Raw genomic sequence first — 22,192 nt, 5'->3', positions numbered from 1 at the left:
TGTTATAGAAATAAAATTTTGACAAAATTTTCTATAAAAATACAATTTTTGACAAAATTTTTTATAGAAATAAAATTTAGACAAATTTTTTTTTAGAAATAAAATTTTGACAAAATTTTCTAAAGAAATAAAATTTTGCCAAAATTTTCTATAGAAATAAAATTTTGACAAAATTTTCTATGGAAATAAAATTTTGACATAATTTGTTATAGAAATAAAATTTTGACAACATTTTCTGTAGAAATACATTTTTGACAAAATTTTCTATAGAAAAAAAATTTTGACAATAATTTTCTGTAGAAATAAAATTTTGACAAAATTTTCTATAGTAATAAAATGTTGGCAAAAATTTCTAAAGAAATAAATTTTGAGAAAAATATTCTATAGAAATAAAATTTTTGACAAAATAATCTATAGAAATAAAATTTTGACAAAATTTTCTATAGAAATAAAATTTTGACAAAATTTTCTATAGAAATAAAATTTTGACAAAATTATCTATAGAAATAAAATTTTGACAAAATTTTCTATAAAAATAAAATTTTAACAAAATTTTCTATAGAAATAAAATTTTGACAAAATTTTCTAAAGAAATAAATTTTGAGAAAAGTATTCTATAGAAATAAAATTTTGACAAAATTTTCTATAGAAATAAAATTTTGGCAAAACTTTCTATAGAAATAAATTTTGACAAAAATACCAATACAAATAAAATTTTATCACAATGTAATATAGAGATAAAAATTTGACAAAATTTTCTATAGAAATAAAATATAGACAAAATTTTGTGTAGAAATGCATTTTTGACAAAATGTTCTGTAGAAATACCATTTTGACAAAAATTTTCTGTAGAAATAAAATTTTAACAAAATTTTCTATGGAAATAAAGATTTAATAAAATTTTCTATGGAAATAAAATTATGAGAAAATTTTCTATAGAAATAAAATTTTTAGAAAAATATTCAATAGAAAAAAAAATAATAAAATCAATTTAGTAATTAAAAAGCATTATTTTTTTACTGACTGCAGTAGTTACTAAAAATATTCCCGAGATGTGTCATAGTTTTATAACTAAATTAATTTTTCATTAAAGTTCAGTTTTTTTTCGCAATTTTTCCTTGATTGTACGAAAACTTTCGTTTTAAGGCATAATATATAAAGGATTTTAAGACATAATATTTTTCAAAACAAAACCTATGGTCTTTGTTATTGGTAAGAATTTATATTAGCTGACAATAAAAAATTGGTCACACTTTAACTCTTAGTCATTACCTTCATGTGCCTCAAGGTGAAACAAATATTAAATAACGTTTTATTTTCACTTACCTGATGGCAATACTTTTCGATTTCAAATTATTCCAACGTTGGTTCATTTCATCCAGACGTCGTTGAAGCATAACCGCATCTTCCTGGGACGTTAGGGAGCCCAACAATTTGCGTCCAGTGCCATCGAGGCGGTCATAAACCACACGATGTGTTTCAATTTCCGATTGTAAATCCTATAAAATACATTCATGAAAGGAGAAAAAGCGAACATTAAAATAAGAACCACACAATATAAAAAAGAAAACAAATATGTAATACATATAAAAGGTTGAGAATAAGAAGAGCTTAAGTAAAAGAAAACAAAAATAACAAATAAATACCATAATTGGCGATAACTTATGAAATTAAATTTTTGTAAAAAATTTCAAAAAGTCTACACGAAAATATCTCTGAATTTATAATATTTTTATTTTGTATATTTTATTTTTACTTCAATTTTATATTTTATTTTTTTTTATTTCTTGTTTTACACTTTGTTCTGATATTGGATATTTGAATTCATATGTAAAGCTATATTTGAATTCACACATTAGTCTATACCAGACCAAAACAATGTATTTTGTTCTTTTCGAATGTATTGCAGCAAGCAGTAGCATACTTCCGCATCCGTTCATATGTGTTTTGTGGTATTGGTATATTTCCCATAAACCAGTGGCTATGTTTTATACGTTGCTGTTTTAGAACGTCTACAGATGTGTTTGCATATAAATATGAATGCAAATATACAAATAACATAAAAAAATAAAATAAAAAATCATATGAATGTAATTTGGATTTTTTCAATTTTTTCTCATAAGCAATCAAAATAACTAACTATACAAGTGTTACGTGAAGCAAAAAATTGTTAGAAAACCATCAATAATTTACAATCCAAATCATAAAGAGAAATGAGAGTATATATATATTTGGAAACACTGAAAGGATAAAATAAAATTTTCGTATAAATGCTATTAGAGAGCAGGACTAAATTTAAATTTTATAGATAAACTATTTAAAATAAAATGGAATTAAGGTTTTATCAAAACAAGGCCAAAGCTGATCATCGTATAGGGAAGGTTTCGTTTTCCATCAGCACAATGCAAACACCGCTGCTGAGTCGGTAAAAACTGGAAGAGTCTGACTGGGAAGTTTTGATTAGGGTTGGCATTTTGGTCCGAACGGACCAAAATTTCTCCAAAAAATGATTAATTTTTAAATTTGGTCCGATGGTCGGGTTAAATGGAATTTGGTTGATGAGTCGGTAAAAACTGGCAGAGCCTGACTGGGAAGTTTTGATCAGGGTTGCCATTTTGGTCCGATAGGAACAAAATTGGTCCAAAAAATTATTATTTTTTAAATTTGGTCCGATGGTCGGAGTAAATGGAATTTGGTTGATTTCGGTCCATTTTCGTCAAATCGGTAATTTTTCAAAATTTTCTATAGACATGAAATTTTAACAAAATTTTCTGTAGAAATAAAATTGTGGCAAAATTTTCTGTAGAAATAGAATTTTGACAAATTTTTCTGTAGAAATAAAATGTTGACAAAATTTTCTATAGAAATAAATTGTTGACCAACTTTTCTATAGAAATAAAATTTTGCCAAAATTTTTTATAGACATAACATTTTAATAAAATTTTGACAAAAATTTCTATAGAAATAACATTTTAACAAAATTTTCTATAGAAATAAAATTTTGTACAGAAAAAACTTACAAAAAAAATACAGTTTTGACAAAAATTTCTATAGAAACAACATTTTAACAAAATTTTCTATAGAAATAAAATTTTGTACAGAAAAAACTTACAACACAAAAAAATTGTATGGATACAAAATTATGCAAAAATTTTCTGTAGGAAGGAAATTTTGTATAGGAAGTAAAAACATTTTATAACTTCCTATAGAAATAAACTTTTGACAAAATTTTCTATAGAAATATTTTCAATAAAAATTTTTGACAAAATTTTCTATGGAAATAAAATTTTGACAAAATTTTCTATAGAAATATTTTCAATAACAATTTTTGCCAAAATTTTCTATAGAAATAAAATTTGGACAAAATTTTCTATAGAAATAAAATTTTGACAAAATTTTCTATAGAAATAAAATTTTGACAAAATTTTCTATAGAAATACAATTTTGATACAATTTTCTATAGAAATACAATTTTGATACAATTTTCTGTAGAAATAAAATTTTGACAAAATTTTCTATAGAAATAGAATTTTGACAAAATTTTCTATAGAAATAAAATTTTGACAAAATTTTCCATAAAAATAAAATTTTGACAAAATTTTCTATAGAAATATTTTCAATAAAAATTTTTGACAAAATTTTCTATGGAAATAAAATTTTCCATTTGTTTTGTTTTGTTATTGTTGGTTTTGTTCTTTAAGCATTGTTGTTGTTTTTTTTTATTTCAGCTTAAAACCATACATTGACTAAACTACAAGAGTAGCTTAACCAAGAGATATGTTTGTTTCGAATTTATTTGGCATAAGCCGGCTATCAATGTAAAACCTTTTTTCGGAGGGTTCAAGTGTGGTTTTTGTTGGGTTTAATAAACTGCCTGAATTTATTCTGATAATTGGTTGATAGTTTTGCTGCAAGTAGAGGATGCTGATGAGGAATGTGGTAATTCCGAAACGTGCGTCCATCCAACCATCTTGCAGTCTATAGGGCTTTGCCCAAATAAATTTGACAAACATTCTTTTCCTCTGTTGGTTAAGCTACTCTTGTAGTTTAGTCAATGTATGGTTTTAAGCTGAAATAAAAAAAAAAAACAACGAAAAAAAATTTTGACAAAATTTTCTATAGAAATATTTTCAATAACAATTTTTACCAAAATTTTCTATAGAAATAAAATTTTGACAAAATTTTCTATAGAAATAAAATTTTTACAAAATTTTCTATAGAAATAAAATTTTGATAAAATTTTCTATAGAAATACACTTTTGATACAATTTTCTGTAGAAATAAAATTTTGACAAAATTTTCTATAGAAATAGAATTTTGACAAAATTTTCTATAGAAATAAAATTTTGACAAAATTTTCTATAAAAATAAAATTTTGACAAAATTTTCTATAGAAATATTTTCAATAAAAATTTTTGACAAAATTTTCTATGGAAATAAAATTTTAACAAAATTTTCTATAGAAATATTTTCAATAAAAATTTTTGCCAAATTTTCTATAGAAATAAAATTTTGATAAAATTTTCTTTAGGAATAAAATTTTGACAGAATTTTGTATAGAAATAAACTCTTGACACAATTTTCTATAGAAACAAAATTTTGACAAATTTTTCTGTAGAAATAAAATGTTGACAAAATTTTCTGCAGAAATACAGTTTTTACAAAAATTTCTATAGAAATAAAGTTTTAACAAAATTTTCTATACAAATAAAATTTTGACAAAATTTTCTACAGAAAGAAAATTTTGCGAAACTTTCTATAGAAATAAAATTTTGACAAAATTTTCTATCGAAATAAAATTTTAACAACATTTTCTATAGAAATAAAATTTTGTACAGAAAAAAAAACTTTAAAAAAAGTTTGTATGGATACAAAATTTTGCAAAAGTTTTCTATAGGAAGGAAATTTTGTATACGAAAAAAACTATGTATATAAGTTCCTATAGATACAACATTTTGACTAAAATTTCTATAGAAATGTTTTCTATGAAATTTTTTTCTATAGAAGGAATAAACTATAGAAATACAATTGTGACAAAATTTTCTATAGAAATAAAATTTTGGCAAAATTTTCTAAAGAAATATAATGGAAATAGAAATAAAATTTGGACAAAATTGTCTATAGAAATAAAATGTTGACAAAATTTTCTATAGATATAAAATTTTGCCAAAATTTTATACAGATATAAAATTTTAATAAAATTTTCTGTAGAAATACAGTTTTTACAAAAATTTCTATAGAAATAAAATTTTGCGAAAACTTTCTATAGAAATATAATTTTGACAAAATTTTCTATCGAAATAAAATTTTAACAAAATTTTCTATAGAAATAAAATTTTGTACAGAAAAAAACTTTAAAAAAAAGTTTGTTTGGATACAAAATTATGCAAAAATTTTCAATAGGAAGGAAATTTTGTATACGAAAAAAAAAATTTAAGTTCCTATAGAAACAACATTTTGACAAAATTTTCTATAGAAATGTTTTCTATAAAATTTTTTTCTTAAGAAATTTTCTATTGAAGGAATGAAATATAGAAATAGGAATTTGGTTGATTTTGGCTCATTTTTTGTCAAATCGGTAATTTTTCAAATCTGTCTATAGACATAAAATTTTGACAATATTTTCTGTAGAAATAAAATTTTGACAAAATTTTCTGTAGAAATAAAATGTTGACAAAATGTTCTATAGAAATAAAATGTTGACAAAATTTCCTATGGAAGTAAAATTTTGACAAAATTTTTTTTTTTTAATAAAATTTTGACAAAATTTTCTATAGAAATATAATTGAAATAGAAATAAAATTTGGACAAATTTTTCTATAGAAATAATATTTGGACAACATTTTCTATAAATAAATTGTAAGGGCCGATATTGAATGTGAACCACACCTAAACGCCAAGTTTTTTTCCGAATTTTATTTGACATTTTTCTATTTCAGACTTACTCAATTTGAACCATGGAGAGATACACAATCCAACAACGTGTTAAATGGTTCCAAGAAATGGCAACAGTGGATGACCAATTTTCGAAGAAAATCATCTTCAGTGATGAGGCACATTTTCACCTCAGTGGATTCGTCAATAAACAGAATTGCCGCATTTGGGCGTATGAGAATCCAAGAGTGATTGTCGAAAAACCAATGCACCCACAAAGAGGTACTGTTTGGTGCGGTTTATGGGCTGGCGGCATCATCGGGCCGTATTTTTTCCAAAATGAGGCCAGTCAGGCAGTTACTGTGAATGGTGTTCGCTATCGTGAGATGATAACGAACTTTTTATGGCCCGAATTGGAAGATATGGATGTGGAAGATATGTGGTTTCAGCAGGACGGTGCCACTTGCCACACAGCTAACGAAACAATGGCTATTTTGCGCAACAAATTCAATGGCCGTGTTATCTCACGTAATGGCGATGTCAATTGGCCGCCAAGATCATGTGATTTGACACCGTTGGACTTTTTTCTTTGGGGTTATTTGAAAGAAAAGGTGTACGTCGATAAGCCAGCAACAATTCAAGAGCTAAAGGATATGATAATTCGGCACATTAACGGCATAGAACCTCCATTATGCCTCAGCGTCATCGAAAATTTGGACCATCGGATGAGGGTGTGCCACCGAGGTCGCGGCGCCCAGTTGGCCGATATTTTGTTCCATACATAATTGAGTAATTCCAATATATCATAATAAAATAAAATTACAATAATTTCCTAAATAGTTTGTGTTTTATTCAAAATCAACATCGGCCCTTGAAATTTTAAACACCCTTTAGAAATAAAATTTTGACAACATTTTCTATAGAAACATAATGGAAATAGAAATAAGATTTGGACAAAATTTTCTATAGAAATAAATTGACAAAATTTTCTGGTCCGCTGGTACGAATTTTGGTCCAATTTTGGAAAAATGTTGGTCCCAAATTAAAATTCATTGTAGCAAAGCTGGTTTTGATGTATCCTTCCATATAAACCTGAACTTACAACACGGACTTCCATTTTTGTATGTCAAAGCAGATCTCCCTTAATGGGGTAAAGTTGGCTTCACCGGGGAAGCCTTTGAAAATTACTTGTCGCAGTTTTTCGCAAAAATGGCAAAATATAAATAAAAGCTTATCCTTAAGACCTTAGCTGTTAGAGCTCTCGATTATATTTGAAACTGAAATAAATTGAAATGAAATTTCATAAGATATACGAAAAAAAATTTTCCGGCTATCCAATATTATAAAATATTTTCATCCTTGGTTTCCCGTTTTCATGTTTTTTTTTTTTGTTATTCATGTCTTCATTTTATACATTGCAAATCACTTTATAACACAATAATATGCAAATTTCCCAAGCACAAATTGGTGTTTTTTTTTCTCTCGAAATTTTACTTTATTTGGTTTATCGTTCATACATGACAAAAAAAAAAAAGAAAATGTGCACGTGTTATTTTCCTCCTTGTGTTTTTTGGGAACCCGAGAATATATAAAGTTATAAAACATAATGCAAAACGTGTCAACATTTGATTTTCTTGCATCGTTTACGTTTTACACTCTGTTTATCTTTTGGATATATATTCGAGTATAAATGTATTCCAATGAAAAATGGATTTAGGCGTAAACTTATGGAAATGAATAATGTCTATCAATGAAAGGAACGAGGTTTCGATGTCAAAGGATGGTTTGTGTATTAAATTGTATAAACAGAAAAACAAGTATATTCTGTCAGAAGAAGATTGTTAATTTATTTTTGAGTTTAAATATTTTTTTTTTTTTTTGAGTTTAATTTTTGAGTTAAAAAACAAAATTTTTTTGGGATTAAAAAAAATGGTTTTGAGTAAAAAAAATATTTTTTGTGTTAATTTTTTTTTTTGAGTTACAAGAATTTTTTTTTTTGAGTTAAAACAATTTTTTTAGTTAATTTTTTTTTTGTTTTGAGTTTGTGACATTATAGTTAATATTGAACATTTCCAAAAAAAAAAAAAACATTGTTAGGAGTACAGAGATTCCTAGAAAAAAAATGGATGCGGAAAGACAGACGAACGAACAGACAGACATCCTTATCAGATTTCCTACCACAAACTCTTACGACTTGTTTCCTATGAATAACTATTGACCATTAAGCCTTCCTTATCAAACAATTCTGTAAACAACGTCGTTAAACTCTCGCCAAATTCCTAAAAGAAAAACTTTCATTTCGCACCCCATTCAAGAAGGGATAAGTGAAGCTTTTATGTATTCTACTGGTGTGTGTAAATCAGGTCTTCTTCTCTTTGCAGTAGTTTGTTGAACTTCAATCATTTAAATAAAATTTAATAACTTCCAGATTGTACAGCAGATTGTTTTTGTTTTTCTACTTAGTTCTATCTTTGCCAGCCTCCTCATACTATGCTACACAATATAATGGCCATATTTTAAGCAAACTTTGACCTTTTTTTTTGATACTTGTTTGTGTTGCATTTGAGTGTGTGTGACACGTACGTCTGTGTTCGTTTTTTTTTATTGTAAGATGGTTAAATCACATTTTTATTCTGACCAGCCAACCCCTTAGCATTTATAAAATTTGAAAAGTTTTGTGTTTGACATAAAATGTCATTTTGTTATGATTTTTATATAAACTTCCGTTTTTTGTGCAGGTTTTTCAACATGATTTTGCTATGCTAGACAGTTGTTCTATTTTCGTTATATCTCTCACACTCGCACACTCTCACCCTCTCACATTATTTCTCTTTCTCTCTATTTCTCGTTGACTTTCTTAGTTACCGGCTTACTAACTCTGAGGCGAGAGTGTTTGATGTTAACTCATGAGTGAGGCAAACATTTATGTTTTTCTTTTGTTGTTGTAATTATTGTGTGTGTGCGTGTGTGTGTGGGTGAATATTTAAATACTGTTTTACCCAACAAAATGCCTGTGGCAGAAAATAAACACTATAACAGTGTTAAAGGGAAATTGAGACTGTAAAGTGAGTGGGTGTAGATATTTTACATGTATATGATTATCTGTAGAGCATATATGCAAATATGATTACAAAAAATGTGTCTTTTTTTTTGGCTACCCTTTGTCCTTGATCTAAATCCCTGCAAACATTTATGGGGTCATTTTGTCGTTGTTCGATAAAAAATTAAATCTTTTTAAAATTTTCCAAACAATTTTCTTTAAATATTTTGGAGAATTATTTTTGACTCGAGTGGCAACCGTAACATAATAAAAAGATTATAATGCCTTTCTTCTTTGATTGAAATTTTATGCTTAGAGATATTTTCGATAGAAAATGTTTGCAGGGAATTTCTGGGCGTAGGTGCTTTACTGAAAAATATTTTAGTTATTTTTGAATATAAATGTGTTTGGGTTTTCTCAAAAAAAAAAAAAAAAAAAAAACAAAAAAAAAACTTTTTAATGTCTTCCATTTAAGAATCGTTTAAATATATCCCAAATTTTAAATGCAAATTCAATTTTCTTTGTTGTTTTGGATAGGGCACATTTGTGTATATGTTCTCAGAAACTTTCAACAAAATCATTTAATTCACATTAGGCTTAATCATAGCAAGAAGGGGATGATATTTCAAAGGGAAACAAATGGAAAATTCCTTAAGAATGGAAATAAAGACAATTTATATGAAATGTTATTCTTTGAATCATTATATTAACCCTCTGTAGCTGAGGTGATCTAATTTTAAACAAAATAAATGACGTGGGGTCCACCAGACCTTATTTCTAAACTGATATCCTACGTTATAATGTCTGATCAAAAAGTTTTTGGTCATATTTTCCCTAAAAACATATGGTTATTAAGCCACAAATCTAACACATTTTTAATAAAAAGAAAAGGTAGTGAGAGCAAAGAGATTGATTCTTCGTACTTTAGGAAGATACGACGAAAATTTATTTTGCCGTGTCTGTCAGACTACGACATCAGCTAAAGAGGGTTAAATATCCCGATCGACTAAAAATAACATTCGAAGGTTGAGTAATACCTGCCCTTAAAACAAATTGGCGATATTTTCCAATTTTTTTAATGTATTTGAAGTGATCAGAGAATTGCAATTTGAGGCAACTCAGACAAAAATAGACTTTGCCGATGATCAAGATTTGTAGTCGCTATTTTTTCATATAATATATTTTGAATATGTGGGTGTTTATTGAGTTATAGTAAGAACTTAAAATAAATGATAGTTGTTGAGTGTGAGATGAAGAGTTCTTTTCAAAGCAGGACGAATGGAAGTATAAATAAGGATTTGCACGAAATCCCTTTTTATTTGGAAGCAGTGAGCTTATCTTTATACTAGTAAACTCACTGCTGCTTAGAAATGTGAAGTACATCAAATTTTAAAAACAGTGCAAAAGTATAAAATTCGAATTATGCAAATTTTAAAAATATTTAAAGGCGGAAAAATTGATTATTTCCAAATTTTAAAAATGTCTTAAGGCGGAAAAATTGATATTTCCAAATTTTAAAAATGTCTAAAAACGGAAAAATTTATTTTTCAAAATTTTTCCACATTTCAAAAAATGGCTTAAGGCCAAAAAATCGACCTTTCCATTATTCTAAAAAGAAAAAACAAATGTCGAAAAAAGACTCAATTCCTTGTACAGATCAGAATATATGGTAATTAATAAAGTAACCACAGTGCGTATAATTTATATTAATAGCTGTACTGCGGTGCGTATGACAAATATAAAGAAATTTAAGGGATTATGTATACGCAACAGTGCATAACGAATAATCTTTCGGAAAATCAGACATCGGTTTGGTCTTAGAGACTTACGAACTCTACATAGGTTATATCGTGCGATCGTGACATAAAAAGTGGGACCACTCGAAGACTCAATTCCTTGTAGAGATCAGAATATATGGTAATTAATAAAGTAACCACAATGCGTATAATTGATATTAATAGCTATACTGCGGTGCGCATGGCAAATATAAAGAAATTTAAGGGATTATGTATACGCAACAGTGCATAACGAATAATCTTTTGGAAAAATCAAACATCGGTTTTGTCTTGGGCACTTACGAACTCTACATAGGTTATATCGTGCGATCGCCTTTTATGTGCCCAGCAAAAAAATTGGAAGTTGTTCCACAAACATTTCTTTTAAAGCCCATCCCAGAATCCCCCATTGAGTTTTTTCAACTTCCGATGCAGTCCTTTTGGACAAGTCCACAAACATTTCTTCTAAAGCGCGTCGTGGGATTCCCCAATGATATTTTTCCACTTCCGATGCAGTCCATGTGGACAAGTATTAGAAAGAACGCAATCAAGCTATTTTAAATGCAAATTTTTGACAATTAAATTTTACAAAAATATAGAAAACTAATAAAAAAAAATAGGAAATTAATAAAAAAGTAAAAAAAAAATAATAATAAAAAAATTAATTTCATCCCCGCTGGGATTTGAACCTGTGCCGTTTGACTTTTTCGCTTCCATGGATGTTATTTTGAGAAGATTTTGCAAATTACGAGATTTATTAATTTTTTTGTTAATTTTTATTTAAAAAAAATATATATATTTATACGAAAATATATGCCGAAAATATAAAATAAAAACGATGCAAGACATAAAAAAATATTTTTTAGAAAAATATTTGATAAAAACGATTGCAGCTGGTGAGATTTGAACCTGCGTTTTGAATCTACATGTTTTAAATGTGATTAAATAAAAGCAATAGAAAAAAAATCGAAAGGTCGGTCTTTCAAATTTTCAAAATTTCAAGATCGAAAAGTCAATTTTCGATTATGATTACAATTCCTAGTTGATATGGGAATATATTGTAATTACTTAAGTGACCACAATACGTATAAGTGATATTAATAGTTGTACTGTAGTGCGTATGACACATATAGATAAATTCTCGGAATAATGTATACGCAACATTGAATATATAATAATGTTTGGGAAAATCAGACAAATATTTGGTTTATTGAACGTATTAGCACGTATAGTTTGGCGAGTGTCCTCTATGTTGGCTGCATCAAAATGGGCCCTCGGTGACCCAACTTCGATCTATCGTATTCGGGGATTTGAAAGCTCCTTTTAAAATGCAAATCTTAATATCATTTTGTCGATTTTCGGATGCTCAGCAACGAACCGACCAGATGATGTTTAGCCATTAATGTTTCATTGCGGTATTTTGCATATCTTGAAACCCAATACGCAATAATAATTTGAAAAATCAGCCCATAAACTGTTAAAAACAAAATTAAATGAAGTCCAAATGCCGAACCTGAAATATTGGCACTACAAAATGCCCAATTTTTTTGTCTTCTTTGATTTTCCAAAATATTATTAGTTACCCCTATTGCGTATACATAACATGTCTTCAATTTCTTGATGTTCTTCATACGAACCGCAGTACTGCTATTAATATCAATTATACGCATTATGGACACTTAAGTAGTTAATAATAAAAATCCCAACTTCATTCATATTCACTGCAAATTGTATCAATAAAAAGTAAACATTTTCCTACCTTTACAAAAAATTAATCCTTCCTGAATCCTCTTTATGACACATTAAATCCATAACATTATAAATGCTCTTGCTTTGATTTGACTAATTTTTTACTATATTAATCCTATTGCTGTTGATTCACCTGGTCTCTAAAAACATCTGAGCTATTACGAAAATATTCTCATTCTTTAAGTGTATTAAAAAAAAAAGTTTTTCCCTTGGTTCATTCTTTGCTCATTCATCTTGTTTTAATATTTTCTTAGTCAAGCCGGGTGGGAAAAACGAAAAATATTTTTATTAAATAGTCTCATCTTATAACCGCACAAAATCCCCTGTAACACTGGAAACACCTGATTTCAATTTCATAGATTTTCACTTGATGTCATAACCGAAGGCATGGTAAACGAAGCCAAAGCTAAAATAAATTCTTAATTAAAAAACTTTATACAACAAATCGAAGAAGAAACAAAAAAATCAGAGGGAAGCTGAATAAGAGGGAAAGAAATTGAATAAAATGGGGAGTGGAAAAACACTTTGTCATACCAAAAGCAGAGGGTGAGTGGAAATATACAAATTCCAATATATTCTTAACAAAATCAAGCATAAATTTCATATGAATTTTTTATGATGTGCGGTAAAAATTGTTGCAACATTGCTAACATTTAACCAACAACAGTAAAAGCGAACGTAGGACTCATGAGACCTATAAAGAAAGCATAACTTCAATATCACCAAGCTTAACATCCACACTCTCTCGCTACCGCATAGACGCATTTGGCTCATACATAAACATAAAATATAAAGAAATACATAGAAATCCTATGAATTCGTGTAACTATCCTCATTCTTTTTTCTCAGCACCAATACTACTTTGACCGTAAGCATTTCAGGTGAAATTCATACATATTTTATGAACGATAAAGCCTGAATGTCATTCAACTCTAATGTTTAGTCGTTTGGTTTGGTTTTCTTTTCTTTTCTTTCTGGCAAGACCAGTGGTTAGTGGTTGAGCGTTTTTGAAAAGTTTGTAGAGTAGAACATAATGAAATTAACAAAATGAAGTTGTCTTTGTAGATGACGTAGTAAAAAAAAAAACAATTTAATGTAAACACAAAAAGACTTTATGCAAAAAGCGACAGATTTTAATATTTTCTCTTCCCAAAAATTACAAAAAATAAGTATTCCTTGGATATAGATATTATCAGCGAAACTGATATTGCTGGTGCTTACTTTTAATGACAAATAGTTTATTATAACTAAAGTACAACAATACGTATAATTGATATTATTATGGGCACTGTGGTGCGTATGACTAATATAAATAATTTTTAACAAGATTTTGTATACGTAATATTGGATTCAACTCAAAAGTTTAGTCGTTTGGTGTGGTGTTCTTTTTACCCAAGACTAGTGGCTACTGATTGGAATGAAGTTGTCTTTGTAGATGTCATCAAACGTAATTTAATATAAGCACAAAAATTCTTTAAGAAAAAGGGAGAGATATTAATATTTTCTGTTTCCAGAAATTGCAAAAAAATCTTGCAGTGTTCCATAAATGAAGACATCTTCACCGAAACTGATATTGCTGGCGCTTGCTACTAATATAATATAAAAATGAGTTTAATAAGACTAAAGTACAACAATGCGTATAATTGATATTATTATGGGCACTGTGATGCGTATGACTAATATAAATAGATTACGTATATGAAATATTAGATACTTAATGCTCTAAAAATCCAACATTCCAAAAATAAATAATAATAATAAAAGATAAAGAGCCTCTTCAAACATTTCAGATTTAGCCGTTTGAAATCATTTCAACTTATCATTGGATAATTTGTCAAATAACTGACAGATTTCAACACCACAACTGATCTGAAAAGTGAAGGTTAGTGGTAGAAAACTTGCTTTTAAGCTGAACATATCACGAGAACGGATGCAATACATATTCAAAAACGAGGGCTGGAGCTGAAGGAATTGAAAAAAAAAATTGACACGTTCGACCAGGCCGCCAGAACTCAAGCGCTGCCGATGATAATAGTGTGGGCCACCGTAACGGCCGAAGGACTCAGCACGTGGATGCCAGGATGGCTTCAAAAAGCTTCATTTCTACCGCATAATGGCCATTAAAATATCCACATGTCAACCCGATGAACTTTTGCAATTGGAGCAATTTGAAGAGTATGTTTGACTCTACAAATTACCAAAAAATTCAATTATCTCAGGTATGCATTTCGCCGGGAATGGATAAAAATACCACAGAACCACTTTCTTGTAAGACACTATGATACAAATTGTGAAAAAAGAAACAGTTAGGAACAAGTAAAAATCGCAGTTATGCTGAGTAAGCCCACCTTCATGAAAATATATATAGAATATAACAATAAAATAACTAATACGCACTGATGTGCCTATAATGAAATTACTTATACGCAATATTATTTCCTGAATAAAAATCTCTTTAATGTTGAAAATTTTTATTAAAATTCGGTTATAAACAAAATCCACTGATGATTGTGAAGAGATAGATATTTATATAAAAATGATTTTAAAGGAATGTAGGTCAGTTAAGATTGAAAAAGACTCCAGTTCTCTCTGTCTCATATCAGCTGACAATCACCTAAGCCGATATTCGGCTTATTGTGACTTATAACTTCATTTTTATACCCTCCACCATAGGATGGGGGTATATTAACTTTGTCATTCCGTTTGTTATCGAAATATTGCTCTACGACCCCATAAAGTATATATATTCTGGGTCGTGGTGAAATTCTGAGTCAATCTAAGCATGTCCGTCCATCTGTTGAAATCACGCTAACTTCCGAACGAAACAAGCTATCGACTTGAAACTTGGCACAAGTAGTTGTTATTGATGTAGGTCAGATGGTATTGCAAATGGGCAATATCGGTCCACTTTTACGTATAGTCCCCAAATAAACGGACCCTCAGATTTGGCTTTCGGAGCCTCTAAGAGAAGCATATTTCATCCGATCCGGCTGAAATTTGTAACCGGCTGAAATTTGGTACATGATGGTGGTATAACATATGGTCTGTACCATCCATGCAAAAATTGGTCCACATAGGTTCATAATTATATATAGCCCCCATATAAACCGATCCCCAGATTTGGCTTGCGGAGCCTCTAAGAGAAGCAAATTTCATCCGATCGGGTTTAAATTTGGAACATGGTGTTAGTATATGATCTCTAACAACCGTGGCAGAATTGGTCCAAAATTATATATAGCCCCCATATAAAGCGTTCTCCAGATTTGACCTCCGGAGCCTCTTGGAGGAGCAAAATTCATCCGATCCGGTTCAAATGTGGAACGTGGTGTCAGTCCATAATTATATGTAGCCCCCATTTAAAGCGTTCTCCAGATTTGACCTCCGGAGCCTCTTGGAGGAGCAAATTTCATCCGATCCGGTTCAAATGTGGAACGTGGTGTCAGTATATGGTCTCTACCACCCATGCAAAAATTGGTCCACATCGGTTCATAATTATATATAGCCCCCATATAAACGGATCCCCAGATTTGTTTTGCGCGGCCAGATTTGGTTTGAAATTTGGAACATGGTGTTAGTATATGGTCTCTAGCAACCGTGTTAGAATTGTTCCATATCGGTCCATAATTATATATAGCCCCCATATAAACCGTTCTCCAGATTTGACCTCCGGCGCATCTTAGAGAAGCAAAATTCATCCGATCCGGTTCAAATTTGAAACGTGGTGTTAGTATATGGCCGCTAACAACCATACCAAAATTGGTCCATATCGGTCTATAGTTATATTTAGCCAATCCCCAATCACACAAAAATTGGTCCATATCGGTTCATAATCAAGGTTGACACTCGAGCCAAAAATAATCGACCAAAATTTTATTTCTATAGAACATTTTGTTAAAATTTTATTTCTATAGAAAATTTTTTTAAAAATGTTTTCTATAGAAATAAAAATTTTATTTCTATAGAAAATTTTGTTAAAATTTCATTTCTATAGAAAAATTTGTCAAAACTTTATATCTATAGAAAATTTGTCAAAATTTTATTTCTATAGAAAATTTGTCAAAATTTTATTTCTATGGAAAATTTTATTTCTATAGAAAATTTTGTTAAATTAATATATACCACGTATGGACTTATTTACAATTTAGAAGACAGTGTTAGGAATATAAGATATCTTGCCATCGGCAAGCGTTAACGCAACCCAAGTAATTCGATTGTGGATGGCAGTGTTTAGGTGGAGGGTACATAAGATTCGGCCTGACCGAGCTTACGTCCGTATATACTTGTTCTACTCTTGTTTTATTGCATGAACTCGGTGCCATTAAAGAATTTCCTAACTTTTTTATATATTCAAAATAATCGATGAACCGTGGTATATAGAGAATAATTGCTGTCAATCATACGCATAGTAGGTTCACTATTAAAGTTAATTATACGCATGCATGGGCCAAGACTGTTTTTTTTCAGTCAAACTTTATCGTTTCATTACATTAGTGAAAATGTTGTGCCTAGGGGATATTTGTAAAATGTATTCAGATATTTTTCTTACCCACAATAAGAAGTGTCTATATGCGAACTTTCAGTTAAAATTTTTAATTTGACTATTTATAGAAAATTTAATAGTTGTCTTAAAGGGGGTGATCTATCGATTTATACAAAATATATCCCGATTTATACAAATAAAAAATTTGACAAAATAGTATGTGTGAGTAGTAAATAATTTTCGTCAATCATACGCATGGTGGGCTCTCTATTAATGTTAATTATACGCTTATATGGCTCAAATCTTCAGTCGTACAAAACGATACAACAAATGGCAAATAAAGTTTCTGCCTAGGTAAAATCGAGATCATTATTTCTGCTATTCGTCTTTTTTTCCAATGACCTTAATACGCATTCCAAAGATATTTCAACCATTAACCAGAAACTTTCCGAAAATAATAATCAATCAGCATCTCGAGATTTCAATCGAAAAACTTTCTAATTTGGACTTGCATAAGTTTAACGGATCGATTTAAGTTGCCCTGAATACGCGACCGGATACGTTATCAAATAGAAACCAAATACCAGACTATTTAAACTGTCAGGTTTTTCAATTTAGTTCAATTGTTTTGTCTCCAAAGATATCCTACAACTTCGTCTTTCATATCTTCTGTGAAAAATTTAAGAAATTTTAATACTTTTCCTAAAAGGGGTGATCTTTCGATTTATAAAAACAAATTGATAAATGTTAATAATTGCTATCCATCATACGCATGGTGGGTCTCTATTAATTTTATTTATACGCTCTATTGTATGGCATACACTCGCTATCTATAGCGAATTAATATTCGGATTACATTTTACACGATTTTTTGAACTATCGAATGGGGTTCTCTTTGGCATATTATATTACATATGGAGCAATATTCTCAATTTGCTACTAGCCTATCATATATCCGTTCGAATATCACATGGAAGAGTTTATTCAATATTCCTCCCAAAATCTGTTATTTAGTATATCCATATCTGTAAATTAATGTACAGATGAATATATTGTGATATAAACAAACTTTAGGGTGGTTTGATTTTTTTTATTATTGCACATATTCCAAATAATCGATGGACAATGGTATGTAGAAAATAATTTTTGTCAATCATACGCCTAGTGTGTTCCCTAATTATTGTTAATTATACGCATGTAGGGACCAGAGAACTATATAAATCTTAACAACAAAGTGTAAATACCTTGGCGTTATTTTGGACAGGAAGCTGAATTTTAGGCTTAATATTGAAGAGAGGGCGAGAAAAGCCACGGTAGCTTTGTACTCGTGCAAAAAGGCAATAGGGAAAAAGTGGGGACTAAGACCAAAAATTGTGCATTGGCTATACACGGCAGTGGTTAGACCTATAATGCTATATGGTGTTGTAGTCTGGTGGCCGGCACTTCAGAAACCGACTTGTTTAGATAAAGTTCAGCGTATGGCGAGCTTATGTATATCAGGCGCATTTAGTAAGACAGGAACAGACTCCCTTAATGTCATGCTACATCTATTGCCTTTAGACATTTTGGCCAAACAGTCAGCTGCGACAACGGCTGTGCGGTTGCGCGAGCTATCGCTGTGGTCGGAAAAAATGTACGGTCATAGTTCGGTCCTCAAAGTAATGCCAGATGTGCCTAACGTAGTGGATTACACCCTGGCAAAACCACTTTTCGACAAAAAGTTTGAAACTCTAATTCCCAACAGTGAGGCGTGGTGTACACAGACCCCGGGGAATAAAAGATATATAGATTTCTATACTGATGGCTCCAAATTGAATGGACAAGTGGGGTTCGGAGTATATTCTAAAGATCTGGAAATTCGAATAGCGAAAAGATTACTGTAGTGTTTTTCAGGCTGAAATATTGGCAATAAGAGAGGTGGTGAATTGGCTGAGAAGTAATGTTTCAACAAATATTGGCATTAATATATACTCAGACAGTCAACCTGCAATAAAATCCTTGGACTCTGTGTTCCTTAACTCAAAAACGGCCATAGACTGCCGCAAATCTCTCAACGAGATGGCTGAGCAGTACAATATTCACCTAATATGGGTGCCTGGTCATAGGAACATACCGGGGAACTGTGAAGCAGATGTGTTAGCAAGGCTAGGAACTACCTTACATATTCCAGGGGAACTAGAATCTGTTGGTATGCCTCTGGCCACCTGCAAGCTCTTACTGCGTGAGAAGGCTGTTATGATGGCCAATATTCGATGGGAAAATTGCAAGGGTTGTAACGACACCAAGCAAATATGGCCCCATTTAAACTTAAACCGCACACTAGATATGCTAGTGTTCTCAAGGCGTCAGATAGCACTCCTAATATCTGCTATAACGGGTCGCTGCCTGATAGGCGAATTTGCAAAAACTATAGGTGTGAAGTATAATGACTATTGTATAAGCTGTCATGATGTGGAGGAAAAGGAATCAATTAAACACCTCTTGTGTGAGTGTCCTGCTTTTTGTGTAAGGCGTAAGCGAATTTTAGGAGCATATAGCTTTAGATTACTGGCTGACCTGGAAAACGTTAACTTAAGCAGTTTGTTAATGTTTTTGGAGCAATCTGGTTGGTTCCACAAAAGTAAATAATAGAGAAGGTTCAGTGGTTAAGACTAGAAGTGCCCATATGTAATAGGTACTTTTAGTTAAATGTGGTATCACAATGGACTGAATAGTCTAAGTGAGCCTGAAATTTAATGGGGCTGACACTTTAACCTAACCTAACCTAACAACAAAGTGTAAAAAATACTTTATTATCCAAATAATCAATAAACAATGGTATGTTGTGTATAATTGCTATCAATCATACGCATGGTGGCGTATCTATTAATATTAATTATACGCATGTATGGTCCTAATGACCAGTCATATAAATCGAAGCAACAAAGTGTAAAAAAAAATCAGTAAAATGATGTATCTGCAGGTGTATCTATAGGTAAGCAGTACACAGAATATCTCTTTACAAATCCCACAATAAAGGTTTATGTAAATCAAATTTAATTCCAAATATTTGTCTAGACCATTTATTGAAAATTTAATATTTGCTTTATTAAATTCTGTTTAAAGATAGAAAATTTTAGATTTTATATTTCCTTCTACGAATTCTTATTTGCTCTTAGTTTCCTTCTGTTGTGATGATATTTTTGTGCCAGTATTGTGTTAATAGGCCTCTAGATATTAACCCAAATCTCTCAAGAAATTCTACATTTCTATTTTTTTTTTCATTCACCAATGCCAGAGGATTTTTCAAAACACCATAACAAATGAACGACTTCTAACAAACAATAGCCTCCTAGCAACACCTCTACAAAGGCTCATATACGTAACCGTAATCATTTCCCAACAATATCCGTTTCTTGTTGGGATATTAAGGAGAAGGAGAAAAAAACCTAAAAAAATTTATATTGTGATGCAAGAACACATGACGGTTGAAAGAGGGTGCTAATGTTCAATGAGTTGACGTTTGGCAGACGTTACTCCTTTGCTTGGTCCATAACAAGCAAGAACAAAAGTAGCGTCTTTAGTTTTTGTCTTCGCCAAGGATATTCTATTTTTCTTAGTCTTAGCTGTCACCACAGAAAATGTGTGTGTGTGTGTGTGTGTGTCTATGTATAAGTGTCATTTGGATAAAAGTTCAACGTATTTCTACTTCAAAAACTCTTTTGGCTGTCTTACTTTTTTTATCTTTTGTTCTCTGATGTTTACAAAAATGTATAGAAAACAACGTCAAAAAGATTCCCAGTAGCCTTCTTACTAACCACAAATGCACGAATGTCCTTATCATCTAAGACTGTATAGGAATGAATTTCGTAGCTTTGGATGTCATGTGCGAAGTAAATGTGCAAAAATTGTGAAGTAAATGTCGGTTTTATTGACAATTAGATCGTCATGTGAACAAATTAAATTTTCAAGACTTTTCTCTAAAGAATGTGAGTGGATGGATGCAACGTTTTTGCTTTGTTTGTTTGTTTTTTTTTTTTCGGCAAACCACATACGAATGTGTGGGTGTGCAAGACCAGATCATCCTTGTAATGGCTTTGTTGTGGAGAAAAATGTCACATTTTCCAATTTAGTGAATTGTTTTGTCTCCAAAGCCATTGCACAACTTGCTCCTCTATATCTTTTGCGAAATATGCTGTAACATTTTTTCAACTCTTTTTTATTTGTTTTTTTTTTTACTTTAAGGATTAATTTTTGGAGGAATGTGAAAAAGACAAAAACGATAGAATAAAATGATCTAGAGTTAAATCTATTAACACAATAGTTTTAATTTATATAATTATGTTTAAAATAAATTGAAAAAATAAATTCCATCAATCATACACATGGTGGTTTCTCAATTAATGTTAATTATACGCATACATATCCCCAATCTTCAGTCACACAAATCGATACAACAAATGTTATTATTTATTAGTAATTTATTTATTTCAAAGGCCTTAATAAACACTGCCCAGATATTTTAACTGTTAACCAGAAACTTTTCAAAAATAAAGACAATAGGCGTCTCGAGACTTCAATAAAAAGAGTTTCTACTTTAGACATTCATAGGTCTAACGATTTGGTTTAAGTTGGACTGATTACAAGAAAGGCTAAATGGTCCAAAAGATATAAAATATCAGACTACTTAAACCTAACACTACCCTTTTTTAATTTAATTCAATCGTTTTGTCTCCAAAGGGATTTGACAACTTCGTCTTCCATATTCGTCTTCTGTGAAATATGTGGAAAAATTGTCCAATTCTTTCAATTTATTGTTTCCGTTGCTTAAACTTTAAAGATTAATTTTTGGAGGAATGTGAAAAGAACATAATCGAAAAAAATGTAATCTAGAATTAAATCACAATGGTTTTAATTGGGGTATATGTTTGTTAAAAATTAAAAATGATAAATGCTATAAATAGTTTAAAGTAAATATTATTTTTCATGTTAGCCTGATATCGAAACAGGCGACTAATGTCCAAATGCATTATACCTTAATTTTACAATTAATTATTTTCGAGCTTTATGGACAAAGTAGATTAAGGAATTTGATCAATAGAACCATTGAAAAAAAAACTCCAGATACAAATCTATACACGCCTACGCAGTGCATATTTGAATACGGGCGAATGAAATAATAAATAATTTCCGTCAATCATACGCATGATGGGTGCTCTATTAATGTTAATTATACGCCTGCATGGCCCAAACCGTTGGCTATAAGACCGATCGTCCATTATTCAGCCCATTGTA

The 22,192-nt window shown here is 30.0% G+C and overlaps 1 protein-coding gene across 8 annotated transcripts in view; it reads right to left on the bottom strand.

Annotated features, from left to right (window-relative positions):
* Dys (Dystrophin) overlaps window positions 1-22,192 on the bottom strand; it is a 913,182-nt gene that overhangs the window by 273,450 nt on the left and 617,540 nt on the right. For all 8 annotated transcript variants that reach the window (XM_075289613.1, XM_075289609.1, XM_075289607.1 and 5 more), the window contains one exon: window positions 1,327-1,499. In XM_075289613.1, coding sequence (XP_075145728.1) covers window positions 1,327-1,499 — 173 coding nt within the window. The remainder of the gene's footprint in view (window positions 1-1,326; window positions 1,500-22,192) is intronic.

This window comes from Haematobia irritans, chromosome 1, assembly GCF_050003625.1.
Source record: "Haematobia irritans isolate KBUSLIRL chromosome 1, ASM5000362v1, whole genome shotgun sequence".
Lineage (NCBI taxonomy): Eukaryota > Metazoa > Arthropoda > Insecta > Diptera > Muscidae > Haematobia > Haematobia irritans.
Note: the sequence above shows the minus strand (reverse complement) of the source record. Positions and strands in the feature narration are given on the sequence as shown.